The sequence below is a fragment of the Pterocles gutturalis genome, unplaced genomic scaffold (genome assembly GCF_000699245.1).
Source record: "Pterocles gutturalis isolate BGI_N339 unplaced genomic scaffold, ASM69924v1 scaffold1716, whole genome shotgun sequence".
In the NCBI taxonomy this organism is placed as follows: Eukaryota; Metazoa; Chordata; class Aves; order Pterocliformes; family Pteroclidae; genus Pterocles; species Pterocles gutturalis.
Genome location: NW_010102733.1, coordinates 164,262 through 190,158, shown reverse-complemented (window position 1 = coordinate 190,158; position 25,897 = coordinate 164,262). Strand labels below are relative to the sequence as shown.

The window sequence follows — 25,897 nt, the reverse complement described above, 5'->3', positions numbered from 1 at the left end:
TCCCTACACAGTGGATGACTTGGAACCTAATCTTTTGGGGGGAGACGCAACAACTTTTTATTTAGTCAGAGGTGGGGTTGGTACACAAAAAGAGAGCCTGGCCAGGAGTCTTAGTCTGTCTTGTACTGGCTTTGGGATAACAAAAGTCTCTTCTAAATTTTTATTTAAGTCTTTTCTGGTGAACATACTTTCTCTCCTTCTTGCAGAAATACTTAAAACAAGTGGTGACTTCTGTCTATGACAAGCTGTCCTCTCCTAGACATTTACTTTGAGGAAGACAGCATGTATGATCCTTCTAGGCTCAGATGAGCTCCACAAGCATATCAGCCTTCCTCTCCTGAAGCAAGAAAGCAATTGTTCTGTGACGAAAAAGGTCAGCCATTTCCTGGTCTGCATACAGAGACATGCTGCAGTTTCTCGTGTTTCTCTACAGCTGCTAGAAGAACACTCTTCTGAAGTGTGCATCCTTGTTTGGCATGGAGGATAATCCTGACTTGTCCTTCCTGTTGCACCCCATGAAAAAGGATGCCCCAATGCCCCACTCCTTACTCGGGCCAGATACAGTGTCCTTGAAAGCTCTGAACAGTAACTGAGACATTTGAAATATGCTGCTTATTCCTAGTCCTCCCACAGACTTTCACAGCTTTTAGCAGAAAGACTTTGCTCCTTTTTGTTCAGCTCTTCTTTTAAAAAAAATAAAAACCTATTCAACAAATTTACAATTGCATTCTTCCTCGATGTGGAGGGGTTGTTAAAATCTTTTCCTATATAGGTTTAACATGCCTCAGCGACTTCCTTTATGCCGTATGAGCTGCATCTGCTCCATAGGCACGTCAAACATTCAACATACTGTAAGCAAAGTGATACCTCCTCACGGATCAAGGATGTGGGTGTTAGCTCTGCATGGATCACGAAACAGGGCACTCCTCCCATGGCAAGCATCAGCTGCATTAAAAATTTCTACATTATAAAACTGTTCCTCACACTCCTTGCATAAAATGCTCCAGCACACAAAAGAAAAACAGTGTCTTCTTTCGTACTTAGATCAGGTCTTGCAGTTATGTGTCAAGTACTTCTCTTGCATCTAATTTATCCCATAGCCCTATTTCTTTTTAAGACAATAAATTATACTGGTTGTAGACAGGAGTCGTGCATTGCTAGAATCAAGATAGCAGAAGTCTGTGTCTACCTATGTTTCTGATAAAACACATTCCTTCTGTTGGTTTCGCTCACATTTTCAGTTTCCCAGTAATTATAAAGCCTTGATACCCAATCACCAGCTGTTTAAGAAAGACAAATATGGAAAAACAAGCTGTTGCCTAATTTTAGCTGTACAGATGCAAAATTATCTAACAGAATCCCTACCATCTTCTGCAGCCTGTTTTTCCGGTTCTGAAGTCCTGGGTACTTCCATCCCTCCTTTCATGGAACTTACCCCTGGAAGAATAAAAATGCTCGGACACATACCTAGATGTGATCTGAATTAATCCATTTCATCTGTTTGTTCCTTTTGCCTCATGTAATTCCTCTCCCCTGAGCTATTTTTGCCTTTTTTTTGATTTAGCTTTTGGAAACAATCTTTCTTCCTTTGCTTTAGCAGCCAGTTCCTGGTAACATGATGATACAACTGGGAACAGGACAGGCCCAAGGACTCTGAGAAGGTTTAGCATCCTTGCTTTTTGTGGGGTAGTCCACAAACACAATTGACTTGTTCACAGAATGGCACATTATTAAGATCAAGAAGACTGATGCTCTGCTCTAATGAGTTGAGAGTGCCAAAAGATTTTTAATAAGAGGTTATTTATGTACATATAATACATATTTATGTCTTATTTATATTGCAGTAGAGGATCAGGCCTGAAGCCAGACATTTAACAAATAAGTAAAACCACAAATAAGTCAGACAGCCAGTATCTGGGGTGGCATCAAAGGAAAACAGGTGGAAGAACAAGCAGAGAGAGACGGCTTGAAGGAGGCAATAGTACCAAAGGCAGTTATTGTGGCATCAACACATAGTGCAACAGAAGAATCTGGACAGCTTCTGATTTACTACAGGGAAGCAACCGATACTATGAGAAAACAGCCTCCTCAAGTCCACTAGCACTATCAAAGGTGAATTTTGGCTGAAAGTTCTAGATAAGGCAATGCTAAGTACAGCAATAGTATGCTAAGTAATTAGACAGAGGAAAGGTTGGCAATTGCTGCCTTACAGGAAACTAGTAGTTGAAGGGATGAAAGTCTCTTATATGAGTTTAATCAGACCTCTGTTGTAGCTACCATGGAAACGAAGAATATACTGAGAATTCATTTACTAATATGTGGCCTGTAAATAGTCTGAGTAGAGATAATTTGGTAGCTACATCTATTGGAAATGCAATCAGTACGTGCTAAATAGGGTGAGACATGGTAAATGTGGTATCATCAGAACAGATTACAGTTAGGCTTTGTCTTTTCATTGTCCTGGGCTGACAGCACTGACTTATTTTCAGGTAGATACAGGGCAAGTGATTTTATAAAAATCGCTGTGTTCATGCAACACAGATCAGTCCTTGGAAAATTATCTCACCCCTGGGAATGTGAAAATAACTGAGTCCATATAATAACGTATCTTTACTGTACGTGATGCTATAATGAAGCAGTTTCAGAATACTTTCACAATCTCTCTGGGTATTAAGATAGGAAAACACATAGTCCGAACAGTGTGACACCTAATTTCTCTCCAGCTGCAAGCAGGTGTGCTATTAATTCTGAAATATGGCACTCACAGCAACCACAGTGAATACCCCACTGACTGCAAGAACATCTGCTCTAAGTTGACACTCATTTATACAAGAGCTGTGGAGGTTACTAACAGAAATAAACTGTTGTTTACATTTCAAAAAAACAATTTAAGTCTGCAAGTTCCAGTCTTTGGGATGTTTAAACCACACATACTGGGCCTCTGGTTTTACTGGGAACTGGGGATACACGGATATCGAGGGGAAAGTTCTGCTGACTTTTCGTTAATTCGGGGCCGGATTTTGTTGACCTGCCCGATTTTGACAATGAGAAGTCAGCGTTTTAGGAAACATCTGCAATCCCATGAATGCACTGCCGAAAAAGGCCTGTCTTTTTTAGGATGCTGCAGCCAACAAACTCCACTGGTGCAGAAAACTTCCCTCTGTGCGCTCTGCGAAGGGCTGTGCTCTGCCATTGTTCAGTCGCTGCCGAGTACCTCCCGGGCATCTTCTGTCCACCTCCCGGTGCACACACGAAGAAGACAGAAATGTGGCTATGCTCTCATGCAGAAACCTCTCAGAAACCTTAATTCTAAAGAAGAAAAGAATGGCTGTCATCTCCCACTTTGGATGGCAGTGGCAATCAGCCACAATTCTGGGAGGAAAGAAGGTAAAAGCTGAGCGGGCAGATGGGACAGCTGCATGGGCAGGCTGTGGAACACAGGGGGCTTGTGATGGAAACGCAGGACACCGAAACAGAAGACTGAACTCTTTCGACTCCACGGCTAGTTTTGCTGAAAGGCACAGTTTTGCTTTACTCTGGATTCTTCAGGTATTATAATAAAGTTGATTTAAAAATGTTTTTCTCTAAACTCTGAGATTTAAAGCTATATTAACTCTACTCATAAGTGAAATGAAAAAAACAACATGGAGGCCTCCCACTAATAATTTCCATCCCTCCATTTATTTATTATCTCATTTGCAATGCAATCTGGAAGTCAGCTTCACACAGTGACTTCATCTCAGGCCCCCTTATTATGCCATCTGAAGTAAATCAACTTTCTATTTGTTTCTCTCTGGAGATCCTTGAGTAATTTTCCTCAAGAGTTCTGCAATTATCCTTGCAAATTTTTCTGCTGGGTCAAAAGCAAGGATGTGGTCATATAAATCACATCTTTGCAAAAGTAATTCTTCAACTTCTTTTTTGCCCTGATTGAGTTGTAGCTTGAAATTAAGTTTGTAAGTAAGCTAAATCAAATAGGAGACTAATTAATTTCTGAACGTCTACAGCCAGGTTAATTAATTCAGATTAACTCTTCCAATTAATCATCACTCACCTGAAGGGTTAACAAATTCTTTGTTTTATGACGAGACATCTTAATACTTATATACAGTCCCATCTTGATACATAGCACATTAATAATATTTTTCTTTCTGCTTATTCTTGGAAGAAATGCTAAATGATAAGTGTTCAATAAAAATGATTCCTCAGATCTTCCTATTCCATTCTTTCCTTTACCATGCACTACAACTCCTATACTCTTGTAGCGCAATACTTTTTTGTCAGTTTTAGCAAGATTGCAGAAGGAGATCTTGAATGTCCTTTCAAAAATTCAAAATATAAACTACCCATATATTTTAAAATCACCATGAGGTAAGCTGTAAACATGTAAAATGTCAGCAACCTTCCCTACAGTTCATAAACACACTTACCTCACGGTAAACGAGAACAAATACGTGGTAAGGCATGCACTGAAGATCCTACAGCAGAGCAGCACAGCTCCCTAGGGTCTAGTGCCAACTTCTCCTCTAGGATTTGGGTCTACAGGGAGGTAAGTGTCTTTCATTGCTAGCTCCCTTATTTCAAATGCCCCTCAAACATAGCCTAGGATGATTTGCTTTGAAGTTTAACGATTTCATACTCATTATAAGTTTTTTCCCCATCGAACCACAGTGTGGGAAAGGTGGCTCAGGAATTTGAGCTGGGAGAGTTGTAGTTAGGATGTGTTTGTTTTGGCAGTATCTCCAAAAATCTCCTATATTAAGATGTCTTTTAAAAGAAGTGCTGAGTGTGCTTCGAAAAAGAGCTGTTCTCTGCAGTGGTGGGATCTCTGGGGCAAGGGTTGGCAGCCCTCCAAAAACGGTGTACCAGACTGATTTTTAATTTCTCATCTTCAGAAGTTAAACATACGGGGAAAAAATCAGCAAGAGTGAGTGGGAGAAGGGAGTTGCTCCCTCCTGAGAGTCCGGGTACCACAACAACCTTACCAGCACTACCCTTCCTCCATGCTACCAGCTGAGAGATGCTGATTCCACATACAGTATTTCTCAAAATACTCCATTTCCCAGCTCTAGGCTCATCCACTGCTGTGCCTTTTAAAATCTGTCCATATAGTTCACGTAGCACATGTGCTCTCATCTGCTAGTCTGTGCTCTAGGAACACTGTGAACCTTTAGAGACAGAGGCAGTGCAATTTCACTTACGCTGCTACGTCCCACATAATTTCTGACATCTGGAAAACTCAGTTTTTAGAGCTCACTGGTCTCATTTTTCTTAAGCATTACACTTGCTCCAGGCAGTGCAGAACACTGGTCATCTTCAAGGCCTCTTAGAGACCTCATGAGAAACAAGGGACTTAATAAACTTGGCCCAACCTATCTGTCTTATCCTCATCTCGTCTGAGGAGAATTCTACAGCAAAAATCAGACAGCCAGGAGCCGTTATCTCATTCCTAACACATGCATGTGCATTTGGACATATCACACTGCATTCCCTATTACTAAATATTGATTTTACAGGTTTTTTTTTTTTATTGGGGCATACTTTTTGTGTACTTATATCAACCTTATTTTGGTTTTTACTGAGAAACAGGAGCTGTGGAAATGGTAAAAGCCAGGTTCTGGCACACAAGAAGGTGCTCTGGTTCTCAGTGTTGGGATGGAGAACCGAAGCTTGTTTTTCTGGCATAATCTAAAGGCCACAAGGGTGTCCCCTTGGAAAAATGAAGCTGTAAGGACCTGACGTTTCATTTCTCCATGTGCTGAACACCCAGTTGAGGAAGGGTAACATCCTTGTTCTCCAGAGAGGAGTTAAAATTGGTGCTGAAGGTCTCTGAAGGAGAGTTTTCCTCTGAACCCTGTAGGCTGAGAAATGCAGATCTGAGGGAGATTCACTGTGATCAAGAAAAATATTTCTGATCACGAGGATCTGCCCCGTTTACCCCTGGGGTATTTTGTTAGGAATTGCCACTGCGGCAGACACTGCTGTACTGCGCTGCAGCCTTTATGTGGCAGTAGAGCCCAGCGCTGCTTCATGCCACCAGCACAGCCAGCCACAGGCACCAGCTCCAACTCCAGCAGCAGGATTACTGCAGGACTACACAGTGGAGGGGTTACAGATCACCATTTTAACACCAAATCAGTATGACTGTTCTTCCAAAAGCAGGACAGCCTACATGATGGTATCTTAAATAATGGTGGCAGAAACTTCAGGTCCTTCTACGAGGAATTTCAATGTTAGCAGGAGCAGAATGTAGCCAATGCAAGCCAGGGAGCAAACAGGTCCCTAGAGACTGTACAGAAGACGTATAGAGTCAATATCCTCTATAAAGCTCAGTATTTGACTGAATTAGTTCATTTAGACAGCATGATAACATGGTGAAAATTAAGCCTTTCACATTACCTACTTGTTTACTCCACCATGTAATTGCCATATCCTTATCTCAACAGGTCATACCAAATCCATGGATTTGAAGCTTCCAAAAGTAGCTGAGACAGTTTTGAAATTGTACAAAGGAAACAAAGCTGCATGTCCAACTGCGGCTACATCTACATGACTATTATTAACTCTGTCCTCAAGCCTGTGCCTAATTTTGCAGAGTCGCATCACTTGAGCCAGATCAAGACAGATGCCGACACCTATTCTGCACGCAGAGGCAGAAATGAAGTACAAGCCAGTTTTCTTTTGACTGGGTTTTCTTGTCTGGAAAGCCACTGGCCAGAAAAGCCCCTTGGCAAAAGTTACTGATCCAGCCTACAGCAACATTTGGCTCCATGTCAGTTGGAGCCCCCAGATAATGTTATAGTACAGGCACAGGCTAAGGAAGAGCAGCTGCTAAGAGAAAAACATTGCCGTGATCTACATTTGGCAAACCTTTCCAAACACTGTTTCTAAGTGAGTAAATACTGAGAGAATTTTTATATTCAGTAGTAAATAAATAAAAAATGCTTTTGAATTAATACCAGCTAAACTAGCCGCCACATTTGTATAAAGTAATAAAGCTTAACCCTGCACCGATTCAGTGACTACACTTATAGCATTCGCTATTTCTTTAGACATCTGAAAAATGATCAAAGCAGCTGACATTTTGGAATATAATGATTTCAGGATCCCTTCCTGTATAAAAAGAAGCAGCCATGAAATTTTAAACCTTTCTGGTTTCAACGAATTAGACTGAATTCCCAATGTAGGCTGAACTCTAAAATCAAATTATCTTAAAACACAAAATGTACTAGGAATATTTAGTAAAAAAAATAGCTTCCTTAAACTCAGATTCAATTTTATTTAGAATATAAAAATCATAGAAACCAAGTTTTCAAAAATATACTGCTGAAAAAATCAGTTACAACATTAATGAAATAATAATAGTAAAAAAGAGTGAAGTGAGAAAATAGGTAGGGATTTAAAATGTCACAGTCTGACATTTTCCATAATAAAAGAGCAGAAGTTGAAGGTGATATTAGTGGCAGCAATGATTTTGAGTCTCCAAAGAGAGTTCATTAAACAATCTTCGCTGACATCTAAATTTATGTAAAAAGCAAGAGCATGGAAGGAGAGTTGGATGACTTTCAGGATGTTAGACTTCCAATTAGGAAAATCTTACCAACAAGAGACAGAAAAGGACTTTGATCAGAGTTAGAGGATTTGTTTGCAGATGTTAATTGAAATAAATTGTGCAAAAAAAAAAAAAAAAAACCTAAGGAAGGGAAATGTTTTCCTAGAAGTGAATTACTTATTTGTTAAAGACTGTGAATTAATTTTGTTTTGGGCCTTTTCCAAGAAGATGTGCCAAAGTTGATAACAAGCACTGAAACTGCGTAACAGCTAGGATCTAATAATCACAATACGATCAGAGCAGAGATGCTGAAGTACTAAACACAGCAAAACAACAAGTAAAACAAAGGCTTCTACCTGAAGCAAAACTGAATCTGAAGACAAGATAACCAGAAAAATCTGACTTGCAAGTTTGTAACCTGCAGTAATAGAGAGCATGAATCATGGGACCGAGAAAGAAATAGACTGATCTCACAGGGGCAATGTATAGAAGAGGAGAACATAATTCAAGGTAGAAACATTGCACTGTATCTTAGCAAAGCTCCCCTGAAACTAAATCTAAAGAAGATGATCTAACTTTTGAAAATTGAAATGGAAGTCTACGTTTACCTTCATTGACATTTGCTACATCCAGCCTTCTTCTGAGCGAGTGAAGATGTGGTAGCTGTTCAAACCAATTTGCTGGAGAGCTCAGTGACTTGTGGCAGTCATGCTATACAGCAATCAAGGCAGGAGTTCAAAGCCCTGTCATAAGCCCCCCAAATACTGTCAAGTTTTCCAGTTTTAACACCAAGGACATTTTCAGAGCAGCAAAAGAAATACAAATTTACACCACAGTCCTGACTCTCCTAAGACGAGACTCCAGCACTAACAACAAGCAACTCTTTGCACTCAATTTCTTATTTTTCCTCTCAGCAACACAGCTTGCAATACAACACTTCGCCCTACTCCTAAGGCAGGACCTTACACACCGTTTCACTGAACAGACACCTTCCTTTGAAGGCAGCAGGCAGCGACTGAAACCAAAAAGCAGCAACATCAACTCAGAGCACTCCTGGGACATCAGGAGAGGCACACAGGGAAGATCTGCGTGATGTCTCCTTTCACCCATCCCCAAACTGACTCAGCATCTTAGTTTACAAATGGTAAATAGCTCAAGCAGATGACTTGCAATGCATAGGCAAATATACATGTTTTTAACAGAACTGCTCTGGAGAGTCACAGCTTGGAGGTTTGAGGACCATGGGTTGCATGTCGACAAACTAGAAAATTTCAGGAACAGTATTTTTACCTGTTTAAAAACATTGGGTAGAAATCAGATTATTTTTAGAGTAATGTGGGAGAAGCTTCTAGGAGCTTATATATCAAGGAATTATTAGGCAGATCCCACAGCCATTATTCAACGAAAAATTGTCAGCATCTACTGTGCGAACCCAAGGTTTCTGAGGGGAGTTTTTCAAATTTATCAGAATGGTCTGGACACGCATGAACTTTCTCTGCCAACATTTATCACTTAATTTTTCTTTAAATGGGACTGGCAAGCTCTTTGACTAATGGAATGAACCAGAGATAGGTTACGAAAGGTTTAATAATGAGTTCTCTATAACTTTCCAGTTGTGTCAGCACAATGAGTCTGACTGCATCCAGCAAGATGCATCTCTCACACACAGTCCAGAACTTCCACAGTTGGTTCCTCAGGGTCCCCCACAACCACCAGTCCCTGGCTCCAGACTCTCAGCTCACAAGGGTGTCTCTGCCACAACGGCTGATGGGTGCTGCTGTCTACAGCTCCCTTGTTCTGCAACTGCATGAGGCGCAGGAGACAAACCAGCACGTGGCCTCTGGCTGTCATCTGAGAAGGGTGCTCACACTGCAGCAAAACTGCACCTACCCTTCACCCTGTTAAGGTGTAGTACACGCAGTTTACGCCTTCAAAGGTAACAGTAAAGAAGTTTCAGAGTTCACTTTTCCTTCAGTTATAAACCAATCACTTCCTTCACTTTGTGTTGTATCTGGAGCAGCATTGTGAAGAGACCTGGATCCCATTCATGTGGAAATGAGATTTTACCCTTTTGTTCAGCTCTGAAATTAATTTTATCTTCACTTAATCAGTGCTTCTATTTAGGGCATAATGATGTTCCCAACTTGCTATACTTCAAATTAAATATTTTTCTTATGGTATTCACCAAACTAGAATCAGTACAATAAAATCCAGCTGTGCCACAGAACCACAGACTGATGCAGGTCAGCAGGAATCTCTGGAGACCATCCAGTGCAACTCCCTGCTCAAAGCAGGGTCACCTACAGCAGATTGCTTGGGACCATGTCCAGTGAGGTTCTGAATAGCTCCAAGGATGGAGACACCACAACCTCTCTGGGCAACTTGTGCCAGTGCTTAGCCACTCTAGAGTAAAAAAGCTTTTTCTTATGCTTAAATGGAATTTTTCATATTTCAGTTTGTGCCTACTGTCTCTTGTCCTTTCACTGAGCACCACTGGGAGAAGTGTGGCTCCATCTTCCTTATTCCCCTATCAGGTACTTACACACATGGATAAGGTCCCCTGAGCCTTCTCTTCTCCAGGCTGCACAACCCCAGCTCTTGCAGCCTCTCCTCACATATCAGAGACTCTGTTGCTTACTCATCTTTGTGGTCTTTTGTTGGACTCACCTCAGTACGCCCATCTCTCCCTTGTACTGGGGAGCCCAGCAATCGACCCAGCACTCCAGATGTGCCTCACCAGTGCTGAGCAGAGGGGAAGGATCACGTCTCTTGACCTGCTGGCAGTGTTCCTCCTAGTGCAGCTCAGGAGGCTGTTGGCATTATTTGCCATAAGAGCACCTTACTAGCTCACGTTTAACTTGTTGCCCACCAGGACTTTGCTACCAAGGTGCTTTCCAGATGGTGGGCCCCCAGCCTGTCTGAGTGCATGGCGTTATTCTTCCCCAGGCACTGGACTTGGCATTTCCCTTTGTCAAACTTCACTGATTCCTGTTTGCCCACTCCTCCAGCCTGTCCAAATCCCCCTGAATGGCATTACACCTATCTGGTGTGTCAACCCCTCCTCCCAACTTGGTATTATCTCCACATGGGTGAAGGGTGCGCTCTGTCTCACCAGCAAGGTCACTAATGAAGCTATTAAGAACTACTGGAGCCACTATTTACCCCTAGAGTACACCACTAGACACTGGTGTCCAACTGGACTTTGTGCTGCTAATCATAACTCTCTGAGCTTGACACTTCAGCCAATTTTCAGTCTACCTCACCATCCACTTACCTAATCCATATTTCACCAGTTTGTCAATGAGCATGTTATAAGAAACACTGTCAAAAGCCTCAATAAAGTCAAGGAATACAACATCCACTGCTCTTCCCTCAACCTCCAAGGCAATCATCTCATTGTAGAAGGCTATGAGGGTGATCAAGCATGGATTGACCAACTGTCAAGGCTTAAGCCCACCTGTCAACTAAGCACCATGCAGTTATTTGCTCACTCCTTTCCCCACAGTGGGATGGGGAGGAGAAACAGGACAACAAAAGGTAAAACCTTGTGGGCTGAGGCAAGGACAGGGAGGGTTCACTCACCACTTATGGTCACAGGCAAAAACCAGACCTGACTTGGAGAAAACCAAAACAATTTAATTTGTTACTAATAAAAAAACAGAACAAAACAAAACAAAACCAGAGTAGGATAGAGAGAAAAAAATCCCACATGTTAAAAAGGCACCTTCCCCCCATTCCTCCCTTCTTCCCAGGCTCAAATACTTTGTTCTCAATTTCTCTGCCTCCTTCCCCTCCAGCAGTGCATGGGGACGGGAAATGGGGGTTGTGGTCAGTTCATCACATGTTGTCTCTGTCACCCTCTCCTCCTCACGGGGATTTTTTTTTCCCTGCTCTAGTGTGGGGTCCCTCCCATATAGTCACAGCCTCCTTCAGGCACAGTCACCCGCTCTGGTGTGGGGTACTCCAGGGGCTGCAGGTGGATATCTGCTCCACCGCTGACCTCCATGACCTGCAGGAGAATCTCTGCTCTGTGGCTGCAGGGGCACAGCTGCCTCACCATGGTCTTCACCACGGGCTGTGGGATTCTCTGCTCCGGCACCTCCTCTCTCTCCTTTCTGTTCACTGACCTTCGTGTCTGCATAGTTGTCTCTCTCACATCCCACTACTCTCTCTGTTGCAGGTTCTTTCGCTGGCTCCCGAAAAGCTCCCAGCTCTTGGGCTGGGGCTGTGCTGGGTTGCCCAGGCCAAGGCTGTGGTGGAAGCTGGGGCTGGGGCTGCGGCAGAGGCTCAGGCTGCAGTGGAGACTGGCAAGGCTGGGCCCTGCCCGGGGCCATGCTGCCCCCCTACACGTACTGCACCCGTCTTTGATATGTTATTCACAGAGGCGCTGACTGGCTTGCCCTTGGTCAGACGCAGGCGTGACTTGGAGCTGGGGGAGCTTCTAGCAGCTTCTTACAGGAGCCATCATTGTAGCCCCTCCCCTGCTACCCACACAAACCCAAAACACCAATGTAGTAAAAGGACTTTATAAATCCACACTGACTACTCCCAATCACCTCCTTGTCCTTCATATATTTAAAAACAGTTTCCAGGATTATTTGCTCGACCACCGTCTCAGAGACTGAGTCAAGGCTGACTGTCCTGAAGTTTCCCAGATCCTACTTCTTGCCATTCTTGAAGACAGCAATTAATCTTTCTTCCAGTCCTCAGGAACCTTCCCTGATTGCCACAACCTTTCCAAGAATTGAGAGTGGCCTCACCACAATGACATTGGCCATCATGTCCCATGGACTTGTACATGTTCAGTGTGTTCAGGTGTTCCCCGTCCCGATGCTCGTTCATGGAGCGTAGGTTTTCACTGCTCAAGACTTTCCCATTGGTCTCAGGAGCCTTGGTTCCAGTAAAGACCAAGACAAAGAAGACATTAAGTATCTTGTCCTTTTCCATGCCCTTTGTCACCTGGTCCCCTGCCCCATTCAGCTGTGGGCCCACATTTTCCTTAGTCTTCCTTTTCCTGCTGATGTGCCTGTAGAAGCCAATTTTGTTGCTCTTCACATTTGTTGCCACATTCAATTCCAGATGTACTTTGGTTTTGCAACTCCACCCCTGCATGCTTGGACAGGGTGTCTGTATTCGTACAACAAATATTTCCCATGTATAGCTACTACATGAGTTTACAATAAAATTATTTATTAAAAAGCAAAGAACAGAACCAGCCATTTCAAATTTTAATTCCAATTCTGTAGTCTTCCGTTGTACTTACCCGATCTATAGCGCTCATCCCGTGACCCTGAGGACCTGCGACGGTGATACCGAGACGAAGAGGACGGAGTAACAGGAGTTCGACGTTCTTGTGGTAATGCCTGGTCCACCCCTGCATTAATTTAAAAAAAAAAAATCAAAACAAACAGCTCATTCTGATTGAACTACAGAAGCTTGTGAGGTGTTCAGCCTGCACTAGAAGTAAAAAATGAACATTCAGTGCCTAAACCATGCCATGTCAATTGCTTACACAGTACTTGCCTCTGGTCAGCTTTTCTGGTGTGGTTATTTTCCTGGTTCTCTCTAAGACAAACTTTTTCCAGGGTCATAGACCACATAAGAAGAACTTACAGACAGTAAGCTTGCTGATGGTTTTTTTTTTTTCCCAAACAGGTGACTTTTCATAAAGTAGTATTGAGGAAATATTTTAATGTGCTAACAAAGGCAGACACCATTGCAATGGATCTTGAAGCCTTCCTGCAAATTGATTGAAAGAGGTTCCTAAGAAGACTTAGCCAGTGCATATTATCTAAAACCTCATGCAGCTGGATGATATCAGCTTTTGACTACACAGCACTGACCTATAGAAACTAGATATCCTGTGGGAAGCCAACTATATTAATATCTATAGGCATTTTCAGCTACCAAGGGCCAGAAAGTAAACAACAACTGCACCAAACCAGTCTGAAAATAGTAATTTGTTCCAGCAAAACAACAAAAATAACTCAGCCTTATAGTATATAAACCTGCAGCATCTCAGTATGCCCAGCTTAAACATCCAGCATTTAAAATTAAAACCTTATACTCATTGCTTTCTCATACTGATTTTTTTTTTTTTTAAACCAGGTATTTTCTTGAAGGCTCCTTCAAGGACAGTAGTGGCATAACAGCAGCACTGTATACAAACACTTATAGAAACTAATATTCCTTGACAACTTCCAGAAAAGAGTGAAGTGAATTACTTAAGCAGGAAAATTCAAACAAACAAAAGGAAAAGAAAGCAAACCTGCATCTGTAATAGTGGCATAATGTTACCCTGCTCTGCTCTCTTCCAGAGAAGTACCTGAGCAGACAAGCCCAGTAAGCAAAGCATTCAGCTCAAGGGTTAATACAGCACAGAGCCTTAGGCACTGTGAAGCACAGGGGCAAAAAACCAGGAGTACCTAAAGAAATTGAATTCATTCTTTCCTATTATTTTTTGCCTTTAAAAAGTAGTTATACACTATGTGTATCTGTATGGACAGAAGTAAAACTGGCCTCTTGAACTCAGGGATTACAGTAGGAAAGACCTGTTAAAAATTACTGAATTAAATTATTAATAATTAAGTATTCAAATGGATGAGTAATGAATTGAAACTGGATTAAACAAAACAATGCTTCAAAGTATCTTCATATTTTTCCAATCAAAACACAATGTAAAAACTCTCCACTACTATTTCTGAACTATTCAATGCCTGCTTATTGGAGAGGGATAAGAGTTTAGGTTTGTGAAAACAATAATTTTTACATAGACTACAGACAAACTGAAAAATACCATGTTGACTTAAATCAGTCTCAATTATGTTTCAATGGACTCTTTAAAAAGCATATTTTTTAAAAAATGGTATTGTATACTTATTTCTTTGTGAAAACAAACTGAACTCAAATCACAGCTTCTCTCTTAAATTCCTGGAATATCAGCAACGTCAAGTCTGCTTTGATTTTGTCGAGAAGCAGCTGGTTGGATAAAAAACATACTTGAAGTAAAATCTCATAGGCGCATAAAAGACAGAGCGAATCCATAAATTTTCTTCTACTCAGATTGTGCTTAATAATTCATACTCTTAAATCAAATAAAATGTCTTCATTTAACTGCCCTATCTCCACACTATAGTACTGTGTGATTTCACTTGCCCTCAAGTCTTTACATTCTTCAAGGCAGGTGAACATAACTTCTGAATCATTGAAATAATCAGAATAAATGTTTTCTCCTCATTTGTATATTTAGAGATTATACTTCTTTATTGGGTCACTCTGAAAACCAACAATATAAAGTTAACAACAAAAGTCATTTTGCCTGAAAATATTCAAAAAATTATGTTTCAGTCTGTACAAGATGCTAACCACCATTATTCATCTCAGTCCCTATCCATACTGTCAGGAATGAAACACTTTCTGGAAATTACATATATTTATAACAATCCTAAAAAAACCCACACCCAAAACGTGTGCACCTAAAATTGCTGCTCTGTGACAGAGGTTTTGTGAAGAAAGTAGTCCTACAACTTCCCAGGGCAAATGACTTGCAAAGGGCAACAACATGTGGAGAAGAACAGACAAAAAGAATTGAGGTGTTGCTACTGAAGTTCATCATGATTACACAGGAAAAGGGGATTAAATGCATCCTTCCAGCAACAAACCCACATGAAATAGGCTTTCGAAACACCAAGGGGAAATTAAATTGTGAGGAAAAGTATCAGTTTTAGAGGTGCACAGCTGCTGGGGATCTTCCAGGTAGACATGAAATCCGTTGGACAAAATACATTCCAGCCTGCGGTTCCCTTCTCCTGGCCACATGGTTATGAGGCACTTCAGGTGTTTCACTCTCTTCTTCTGCAGCTGTGGACAGTGCACGAAGCTCTTTGTCAAGGTGTAAAAAAGACAGTGCATGTAAGGTAACCTCAAACGCTGACCCTGCCATTGCAGAAGATGGCAGGACACCCAGCTGGCCAGGCAGCAATGCCGCCCAAGGCATCCCCTGACACAGCAAAGGGCTCTTCCCTTCTCTGGTTCACTACGGATATTATGCTGCTACATATGTTCTTACTACAGATAGAGAAATCTCTGATCTAATCTTAAAATTGAGACACTTCAACTAGTTTACCTCCCTCATACTTTTTATGTGTGTGTTTGCTGTTTTAAGTGAGCCTGTTCTGACCCAATGGGTAATATGAAGTTTCTTCATAATTTAGGAAAGAGATAGCCCCCGCGTCCTGCACTACTAGTCATTTAAGGCCATAGCAAATGGAATGAGAATATAAACATATCTTCTGCTTTTATGAGGTCTGGGGATGCTTTAATGGCTTTACTTCCCACTTTCCCATGAACGTAAAAACAATGAATAAACCTCTACCCAAGCATGGAGCAGGACATGTGAACGTGGCTCACTGACAGCACTGATTTACACCAGGAAGTTAATTCTACACTACAATACAGAGGAGAAGCTCTCCATCAGCCATCTGTGGGGAGACGTCTCTTCATACCAGGTTCCTTTAACGTGAGAAAACACAAAGCATCGTCCCACTTTAGAGAGACAGTAAGAAACCTGATGACGGTTCCTTACTGAAGAAGCTGGAGCAGGAATTAGCTGGCACCGCCCAGACTCATGCCTTCGCTTCCTGAGCACCCGCTCCTTTGCACAGCACCAACGACGGTGTGAGACAAAGTACACAATAGTGAAAACCTACACACTGCCACTTCAGAGCGATGGGTAGGAGTAAAAGCCATACAGAATAATGAATACCGTGAAATCAGTGAAGTGCTGCCATAAATAGCGAAGCAGTGTTAACACCAAAATTGTTCGCCTCCATGAGGGCTCTAGCAATATAATGCAGTAACAAGCATCTTCTTTTTTCAGTTATACTTCTGGACATAACTTAACCCAAAAAAAATTGATAGCTTGCACAGCCAGCAGACAGGGTCCGTGAGTTTAGTGCTAATGCTTGTTCAAGTACAGCTTTACCCAGATGCATTTGTGAATCAGTAGAAGTGGTGGCACAGTGGGCTTTGAGAGTTCATACTTGGATCGATTCCTAAATTTAAGGAGGCAGCAGAGCAATGAATGGCCTTCATAAAAGAAAGGACAGTGTCACTTCAGTGTCTTGTGTACAGACACAATCACAGTCACCATCAAACTGGCATCATTCTTAATAATGCCATAGTCCGCCCCAGTCTTGCAGATAAAGCACGACTTTAAAAGGTATGCAAAATTAGCACTAATTAGCACTCATTACAAGTCATGAAGAATTTTAGGAAAATATATAAGCCTGGAACACAGTTAGTTTATATAAAATGCTAAGGAATCAGTGCTTTATGCTCACCGTACTGCATGTAAGCATTATCAGGTGCACTGGAGTGAACAGGCATGTTCTTAAAACAAGTATTAGTTCAATTATCTAATGCTGCTCATGTGGGATTTAGCTTGCAGATTAAGACACCTATATTTAGGTGTCTACAAGAAGGTGCTTAAGCTAAGCTCCTGTTATGAAAAACAGAGACCTAGGCCAGGATTCAGGCCTCTAAACAGAGGTGTCCATGTCTTTTCACACGTTGTGGACTATGATACCTGGCTTCACCAGAATTGCGTATCACCCCTACAAGTCCTGTTTTATATGTGCTTGCTTTGTAGAGATGTCTCTGCTACTGTAGGAAATCCTGAACAGCATTAGACACCTATCTTCAGGCAGCTCTATGAGCCCGGTGGAGCCTGGAGAGCTACACAGGTGGTCAGTGGAGGTACCTGCTTTGGAACAAGATGAAAAGCTATCTGGGTTTCATCAACTGAATTAACTGTGTCTCTTCACGTAAGAATGGGAGCTTCAGGTTCATAGGTAGACAACTTAATGCAGATATATCAATCTACAAATCCTAATCTGCAAGATGGATCCTGCCTGGACTGTATTTAGCTAAAAATGCAAGAGGCTCAGTAAAGTTATTTGAGCAACACTTCTGCAAGATAGATAGTTTTATTTTTAAGTGCATGGAAGGCACAAAACTGTCAGCTAGAAGCAGGCTTTACCTCCTTTCTTTTTTTTTTTTTTTCCCTTGTCTTCACTTCTTTGTTCCTCCCTTCTTTATTACTTCTTTTTGTTGCAATATTTAGCACTAAATTGTAGTGCTATCTGCTGATAATGTGCAATAGCTGCATTGCCCTCGCCCTCGCCAACAGAGGACAATTGCTTCCTTAATGACAGCTGACAAGTTGCTTTGATGTATCTCTTATTTCTACGTCTGTGTCAAATTTTTGAATCTAAAAATATATAAAAGCTGAAATGTCTAATTGACAAGAAGGCATCCTTAGACATAGGCTACATTTACTGTTCTAAAACTAAAGAGCTTGTGACCCCAGGAGAGAGAGCTGTAGGATAAACCCAGCAGCTCCGGGGCTAGTGGGAAGGAAGGCAAACAGTGTTGCAGTGCAGTTTTAAGAAACAGTATTTACCTTTTGTTCGCAGTATTTCCTGAGCTTCTATGCAACGGCTGGTGGCTCAGCTTTAAAAGCAAAGCCAGGTGATGAACACACCATGTATTTTGTAAACAGGTTAAATGTCACACCATCCCCACAGAACCCATTGCTTAGTGTGGCATTTTGCTCTTCCCATCAAATGTACATCTAAGTAATGAATTCACTGGATAAGCCAAAGGAGATTTAAAATGCGATACTTCCAACCAAAGATACCCAGGAAAGTGGAGCCACTTTCTGCTAGATAAATCTGGAGAAAATGGAATTTCTGATTAGGTATGTTTAATTAATGATCTTTCTTTCACAGGTGAGCTTTCACACATACTCCTGCACTTGGTTCTGATTTCAAACAATGCACCCACTTCAAATTGATCTTCTTTCCTTATTACTATGTCAATCTTGCCTTCCAGCATTTCCTTGCAAGCTTTAGCTTTCAGTTCAAGCTTAGCATGGCTACTGTGGGCTTCTTTTTTCTCCTCATTATCTCAGTGATGGTGGACATCACATTACAGCTCCAGTTCACAAGCCATGTTTGAATTCCATTTTTCTCTAGATAGTCCCACAGCCTCAGTGTACCATTTGAAGATTCTTTCAGGAGTATATGTAGAAAAGGCTACCTATCCACATAGCAAACACATTCACTAATGTGTTGGTCAGCTTACACTATCAGCAGTGTCACATTCATCCTTCAGAAATTTGTTGCAGATAAATTTGGTCACTATTGTCAATTCTATCAGTTTCTCATTCTGACAGTGGCACCCAGCTCTTCACATGCCTCCAGTGGCTCCATCTCCTCTGCTCCAGCACAGGAAGTTTTGTTTCAAGGCCCTCAGTGGTATCTTTCCTTTCTATTCACCATTGCTTGTCTCTGACTGAGCCATCTTTTCTCACCCATTTGTCAGATTTTTAGAAAAACATCTTCATGCTTCCTCCTATGCCCGTACATTTCGTAGATGCTCTCCTTGAACACCAATAGATATTTCACTGAAATTCTTCAAATTTTTTGAAAACCACCCTTACTCTGATGTGTACTAAAAACATCCTCCTGCAAAAATCCATCATACTGAATGCCGAAACCACTACCCACATAACTGACTGACTGCATTATGTACGCATTTCTTCCCATTTTTTGTCTTACTACTAGGGTGTTAAGTCTTCGAAGGAAGATACCTTTTGCTTTGTGGTTGAACGCTTTATATCATGAGGTCTCACTGCAGGATAGGAAACAAAGGCTCTATCATAAAACAAAATAGCGAGTAAAACAATAAATGGGCCCTCACTCAGCATGGCAAAAGCAAAGCAGTAACCACCACACTTCAAGTGATGGCATCAAGGGGTAGTTCTCAGATGCTTTCAGAACCTCCCCCTTTAACCAAACTAAGCTCTGCAAGGCATCCACCAACTCCAACCAAAACTCTCTTTCAAAAACAAGACTTACTAAGCATCCATCTGTGTGCCACAGTTTTTCATTTGTGAAACATCTGTCACGCTGTTTTCAGAAATGTGTCCATGAGCTATGCAACGCATATGCCTTTCAGCGAGATCCATGCTCTCAACGCACATACGTGCCTTGAAACGCCCCACCATGGTTATCAGTTATCCCTTGATAAGATAGTTAAGAATTAGGAAGGCAGATATGATAGGAATACTTATTATTAGTAATAAAGTGAATACATTAGGGGTTTTTTTTCAATTCCAGAATGAAGCTTTGTTTAAACATTTCCTTGCAATCTTTGCAATCCCAATAATGTTGCAATCCAAATAATGCCTGTGGAAGAGAAAATGAAATTGTAATTGCCAAGTTTACTCTGAGGGCCCAAACGGCTAGCAGCAGGAACAGCTGAAAGCAAATATACGCAGGCATACACACTGAAAAGTATGCAAATGTATGCACACATTACAGATATATATAAATATATGTCACGTTAATAACAGAGGCTATGGAAGCTGGTTCCTGTAATACTAAAGAAAATTGTTTCTTCATAAGGTGCTTCTGTGCTAATGTATTATCTTTACACTGTGTAGCTTGAAATCTCACCGTGCTGGTGCTGTCGGGGCTCTAGCAGTGGGAGATGCCGTGATCTGCCTCTAGGCCTGTGAAAGGAGCAGCAGGCACCTTTTAAACACCGCATCTCACAGGTTTATTAGCCACAATAAATAAAGCACTGGTGACTGGTCTACACAGTTTCACTACAAATAGAGCTACACTGGTGGCACCAATGATGGGAAATTACAGAAGGAAATCTAGTGTAGACACAGCACTTGATTAAGAGAGAATGAACCACCCATGTCTAAGCTGTTAGAAGCAAAGCTTAATTGATAACCACATCATCTCTGTTCTGTGAATGTATAATCAAATTTCCTGGCAAAAGACTGGAAGCAAATTGGGCAAAAACACAGCTTATAGGGGATGCAGGCAATTTAGTTATTTTTCTTCTAGGGAGGGTTTCTCTTAATAGTGTGCACGCAGCTGTCCACATGTTATCTTACCCAGAACTGACTGATTTAATCAAGATAATCTTCAGAAAGATATTCTGAAATAAATGCCTGTTTAAGTGGTTACTCTTTCAGCTCTTGGCTGTCACGGCTCCTCTGCAGAGGCAGTTAAGAGAAAGGTCACAGCACTAGAGAGATTGGGATCTATGTACAGATATAAAGGTCCAGATTCACTATTATTTTTAGATGTCTGACATACGGGCACACTAAGAAAAGAAAAACTTCTCTGCGCACAGAACATCTCCAGCTACAAACTGACATCCTGAGAAAGCGTTTTGAGGAAACAAAAACGCACTTTTGTCTCCTTAAGTTAAAGCAGGTGGGGATTTAATGGGAAAGAAAAAGAGGGTCCCCATATCCCTTCTCCCATTAACATTGCCAAACGCAGCATATCCGTTCCGGATTTCTGGATGTTCGACAGCCCATCTGTTAACAGTACAAATGTCCTTTGCATATGTGCAGTCTGTACAGCATCTGGATGTGTCAGACCTACTGTGCATGCACTGCAGAGCTAGCCTGCAGATGTGCGGTGGATCCAGCACGTCCCCCATGTGTCAGACTCACTGCACCTCTGCTGTACAGCATATGGACAATATACTCTCTGGGACTGTCCTGTCAAAAATAGGAAGCCTAAGAGTGAACTCCCACATCAAGTGGTAGAGTATCAACTACATGGTTGCCCAGTTTCACCTTTCATTAATCCCATTTTTGGAAAGTTAAGAGCTCTCTTTTTTTTAAATCACAGCATCCCAACAAGCACAACAAAAAGACCATATATGTATGCGTGTTTATGTATGTATATAGCCAATCCTTCTACTGCCTACATTTAGCACTTAGGTCATCTTATATCATCTAGTCTGTTAAACCTGAAATCGCAATTTAAATTTAATCATTCCCATTTTCCAGAAATCTTGGTCAGAGGAAGTTAATCATGTCAGACTGGGGGAACCTGACTTAGATCAGCCCCACGTAAGAGCAGAAACACAAACAACACAGTCAGCATCCAATATGAATCGCCTCCGTAGCGTTACAGCAAACTGGTTTGAAATGAGCGGGGAAGAATGTCTCAAAGGGATCATCTTTTTACAGGCATGTCTTGTCCTGACAGAACAGTAAATATTATCTTCCGTCTAGCCATCTCCTACACTACATCTGGACTGCCTTGTGGAAGCATGGGCAAGCACACAGGCAAGAGTGTGATGTCCTCTATGTGCCCACATGTCTGGCAAGAGAAAACCTGGTGTTTTGAGGGGTTGTGAATCCTCTGCAGCCTTGCTACAAACACAGGGAGCAGGAGCAGACTGCCTGCCACCAGTCATGGTCACCCCCAGAAGGCAGGACGGGTATCTGCTGAAGGGCACAGCTTTGCAGGCGTGGCTGGGGTCATGCCTTGCCTGTCCACACTGCAGACACGTAGTCCTGCAGAATGTTCCTCCTCCAGTCTGCTCTACCAGCCTGATGCCTGCTCCTAAAAGTCAGTCTGCTTCTGAACGCTTTGGATGTGAGCAGAGCTCAGGTGGAGATCTCTACTTGAAAACAGCACTGAATTAGGGGTGCTTAGATTTTTACAGCTTCCTCCGGATACTGCTGGGCTTGGACCTTTGTAAAAAGGCAGTGCCAAAAAGGGAATTAGAAACACATGCCTTCCTGAGTTTCACCAGCTCATTGCATGAAATCTCCTCTGAAGTACCCACGGTATGCAAGCTAGAGAGACGTTAACATGTTCAAATGTTACTAAAATGGAATATTTCTTCACTCTTAGGCAGACAAGCCAGTCACGGCCTTCCAGATGTTGTCCTTTGGTTGTCCTGCCTTGTCAGTCTATCGTATTGATACAGGTGTCCGCCAGAGGCTTCCAGATGAGGCAGAGTTACAGACAGATATGGACTGGAAAAGATACATTCATTGTGCTCACCAAAACGAAAATAAAAGAGAGGCCGGTTTCCTGCCGTGCTGGCTGCTCTCTCTCTAGCGGCCGCTTCCCGGATGTCACAGACACCAATGTTGGCAGTGCGGAGCATTCTTCTGGCAGCTCCTTCACTGTGTTGCAGTCTACACCGTACCGCGGCAGCTCCATTCGCTGCTGTAACAAGTTGAAAAAAACTAATTAATTCATGTTTAGTTTTTTTACATTTGTTACAGCAACGAATGGAGCTGCTGCCCCCATGCAGTAGAGCACACACACGCACACGCACGCACAGACACCACAGGACACTCACGGAGCCAACGCGGGTCAATGTTCCACTCTGCCAACATGGGCGTTAGTAATGTTAGCAAAGGTGCAGCGAGAGGGCTGGATGTCCTGACAGAGGGGAACTGCCTTTGAATTTCCTTTAATTTGTTGAACACAGTCACAGAACGCAAATCCCTTCCCTTCCCCAGTGCCTCCAATCCCAGTGGAAGATCCATGTCCATTTCCATACTGTTTTAAAACATATCTATCATGCCTATTCCCTTTTAACAGCAAGATCCAAGACCATCAAAGCTTATAAATTCTTGCAGTTCCCCATCAAAACAGATTACAACAAAGAAACAAAGGACTAATTGGTCACGTATGTGATTGTTCAGATATTAACAGAGGCTTTCAAAAGGCAGCATCTGTTTCGTTATCCTGTTTCTTCTTGGAAAGGATTAATCTGCCCCTTCCTAGTGAGCTGGGACCTCAAGCTGTTCAGATGAGCAAAGTCTTGGAAGAACAGTATCAAATTGCGCTGTTTCAAGTTTTGTCCAGAAGGTAACACAACAAAACAAACAAAAAAGTACAAAGACAGAAAAGACCCAAGCACAAATAATACCAGTTTCTGGAGGAAAACACTTTAATACAGTAGAAGCAGTGTCTTCCACTATAGTTAAATAATTCATTTAGCCATCAGCTAAACGACTGAGCTTGATGTATGGACAAGAAAACAGTGGACAATATTTCAATACTTTTCCTCTTCATCCTATTATCATTTTCCTCCACTCATCCATATCCCACATCCCCAGTGCAGGATTTTCTGGGAACTGGCAGAGCAGAAAACATTCACCCCATTTCATCTTGTCTTTAAAACAGCACTAAATCAGCTACATCATGACCTCTTCAAATTATTGAATGGACCCCACTATAGGACTGGCTTACAGAGATCTCACTGCTTCTCCTTACACTGAAAAAAAATAATAATATCACAACAGAGACCCTGAAAAATAAACCTCAGAGGGCTCACCACCGTCTCTCTTTCATCATTACATGCATGATGAACCCCCACCAGTTTCAGCCACTGACAGACTTTGACCAGAAGACTAGGAGCTTTCTGGAGAAAAAGCTGTTATTTTCTTGTGTGAAGCAGAAAAAGGTACAACTAATTGTACAAACAAATACTGGCACCAACAGCACTGCTGGGTTGAGGATTACTGTGAGACAACGGTGTCTCCATAACAGTAAACTGAAATAGATCTCATGAGAACATCCTGTGAGGACTATTGTACATCTGACAGTATGGTCAGACAAGTACATACCCAGAAATTTAATAATTGCACCTCTGGTATTTTAATTCTGTTGATTTTATTAGTTTCATTCTCTAATGGCTCCCACGGTTAGAAAATGCCACAGACACCCTCAAATCAGGCTGTATCACTTCAGAAAACAGAGGTGTGTGTAACACTGATCTCTTTACAGAGTTCCCACTAGAGGAGGAGAACAAGTGAAAGCCAAAGGCATAAAAGACCATTCTGCTATGGAGCTGGTTAATATTTACACACTTGAAGATGAGAGAACAAGGCAATGCCTCCTCACATGAGTAGTTTAAATAGAAAACCATCAACTCCATCATAAAGGCAGTATTTTGTAAAAGGAAGAAACTAGCTCCCAGGCCTGTAATAAAAACAGGGCTCAGAGAACAGCCAAGCCCAAGTGGACCCTCCACAAGGAGGGCGAGAAGCCAAGAGCATGGGGGGCATGCTCCTGTGAGGCCAACACAAAATGGAGGCCTACACCAATGCCTACAACCACATATTCAACTTCATGATTCAGTGCCTCAGAAGAGCGAAAGAACTCTGAAGAGTTCTTAAATATATACAGGAAATAATTTTAAAGAAGGAATACATTGTTAAATTTAGTGTGAAAAAAATTTTTACACCTTTTGGGCAGGTACATGCAAGTCATCCCTCAACACTGAGAACAGGTATCTATAAAGGATCGACTGCCCACGCATTGTAGGACAAGCTGAACTCTAGGGATGTTGCTGGTCTCTCGAGCATCTTCAAAAGGGATATTTGAGCAGGAAAATGTGAAATGGAAGCTGGCACAAAGCTCTAAGGTTCTCTTCCACTCTTGGGTATACCTCTGTTCAGAAAGCTTTACTTGGCTGAGGTATTAATGAGTCAGGACATCATGTTTTCCTCTGTATTTCCACATTACTTATAACAAACAATGCCTCTTTAATGAGCATAGGCTGATTTTTATTTTCCAGAAACCACTGCCAAACCCACAGCAACGTATGTAAAAAATGTACACACACATCAAAGCAGACATATATATAAAAATATACATAAAATGGATGGAATAAGCTTTTCCTGCATAACAATAGCTTTGTTTCTGCCACATAAATTTCTTCAGAGATGTATATTTTTACTGTGGCAACTATCAGTATGCTTGACATCTTCATATATCACAAGCACAGGTACACGTACCAGGAGGCTGTGGCAGGTAGGCCCCAATTAATTTTGATCTCTTCTTTTCATACCCCTTCTGTGTGATGTCACCTGCCAAGAAAAGAAAAAGAAAATCAATAAGATGTGGATAAAGACAGTGTCTAGCTGCTTAATGGCAGCACCATCAGCTTAGCCACCACCGTGCTGTTTGTCTGTCTTGACAATTATAATGAACGTATGAAAAGCACAGTATGATCATTCCACCCACAAAAAAACTAATTTACGCCAGAGCCATCCTGACTAGTAAATACCCAGCCTTGATTTATTCCAACACTGGAGTCCAGTGGCACAGAGTTTTAAACCCATTTTGAGATGCTGTCACACCAGCTTTCAAAAGCTACAATGACCTTCATTAGGTTAATAAACAATGGATTATACAGAGTGCGTGGACCTGTGGTGGCTGGCAAAACACATCACTGATTAGCATTTTCTGTCATTAATGGGATTTTTCTAATCAAGCATGTAGGGCACAAAAGATGTGAAACTGCTGCTCTATCATTTCTGCAATGCAAATGTTTTAGCTGATTTCTAAGCAGTACTGAGAAGAACAAAACCAAGCCAAAACACATCTACCAGATCCACTAGAAAATAGCAGCTTAAAGACTTTGTCTGACTTTCCAATCAAATCTCAAAAAAAAATTTGGAGACAAGTGTTTGAATTTCTTAAATTCAATTAA

The 25,897-nt window shown here is 41.8% G+C and overlaps 1 protein-coding gene across 1 annotated transcript in view; it reads right to left on the bottom strand.

Annotated features, from left to right (window-relative positions):
• The window catches only part of LOC104471150 (disco-interacting protein 2 homolog C), a gene marked incomplete at its 3' end in the record, with an annotated part of 97,018 nt that extends 74,466 nt beyond the window's left edge, over positions 1-22,552 (bottom strand). Inside the window, exons 1-2 of the mRNA XM_010086389.1 lie at positions 22,447-22,552; positions 12,816-12,926 (exon numbers count right to left, since the gene is read on the bottom strand). Of these exons, the coding sequence (XP_010084691.1) occupies positions 12,816-12,926; positions 22,447-22,552 (217 nt within the window). The remainder of the gene's footprint in view (positions 1-12,815; positions 12,927-22,446) is intronic.
• Positions 22,553-25,897: the final 3,345 nt, after the last annotated feature.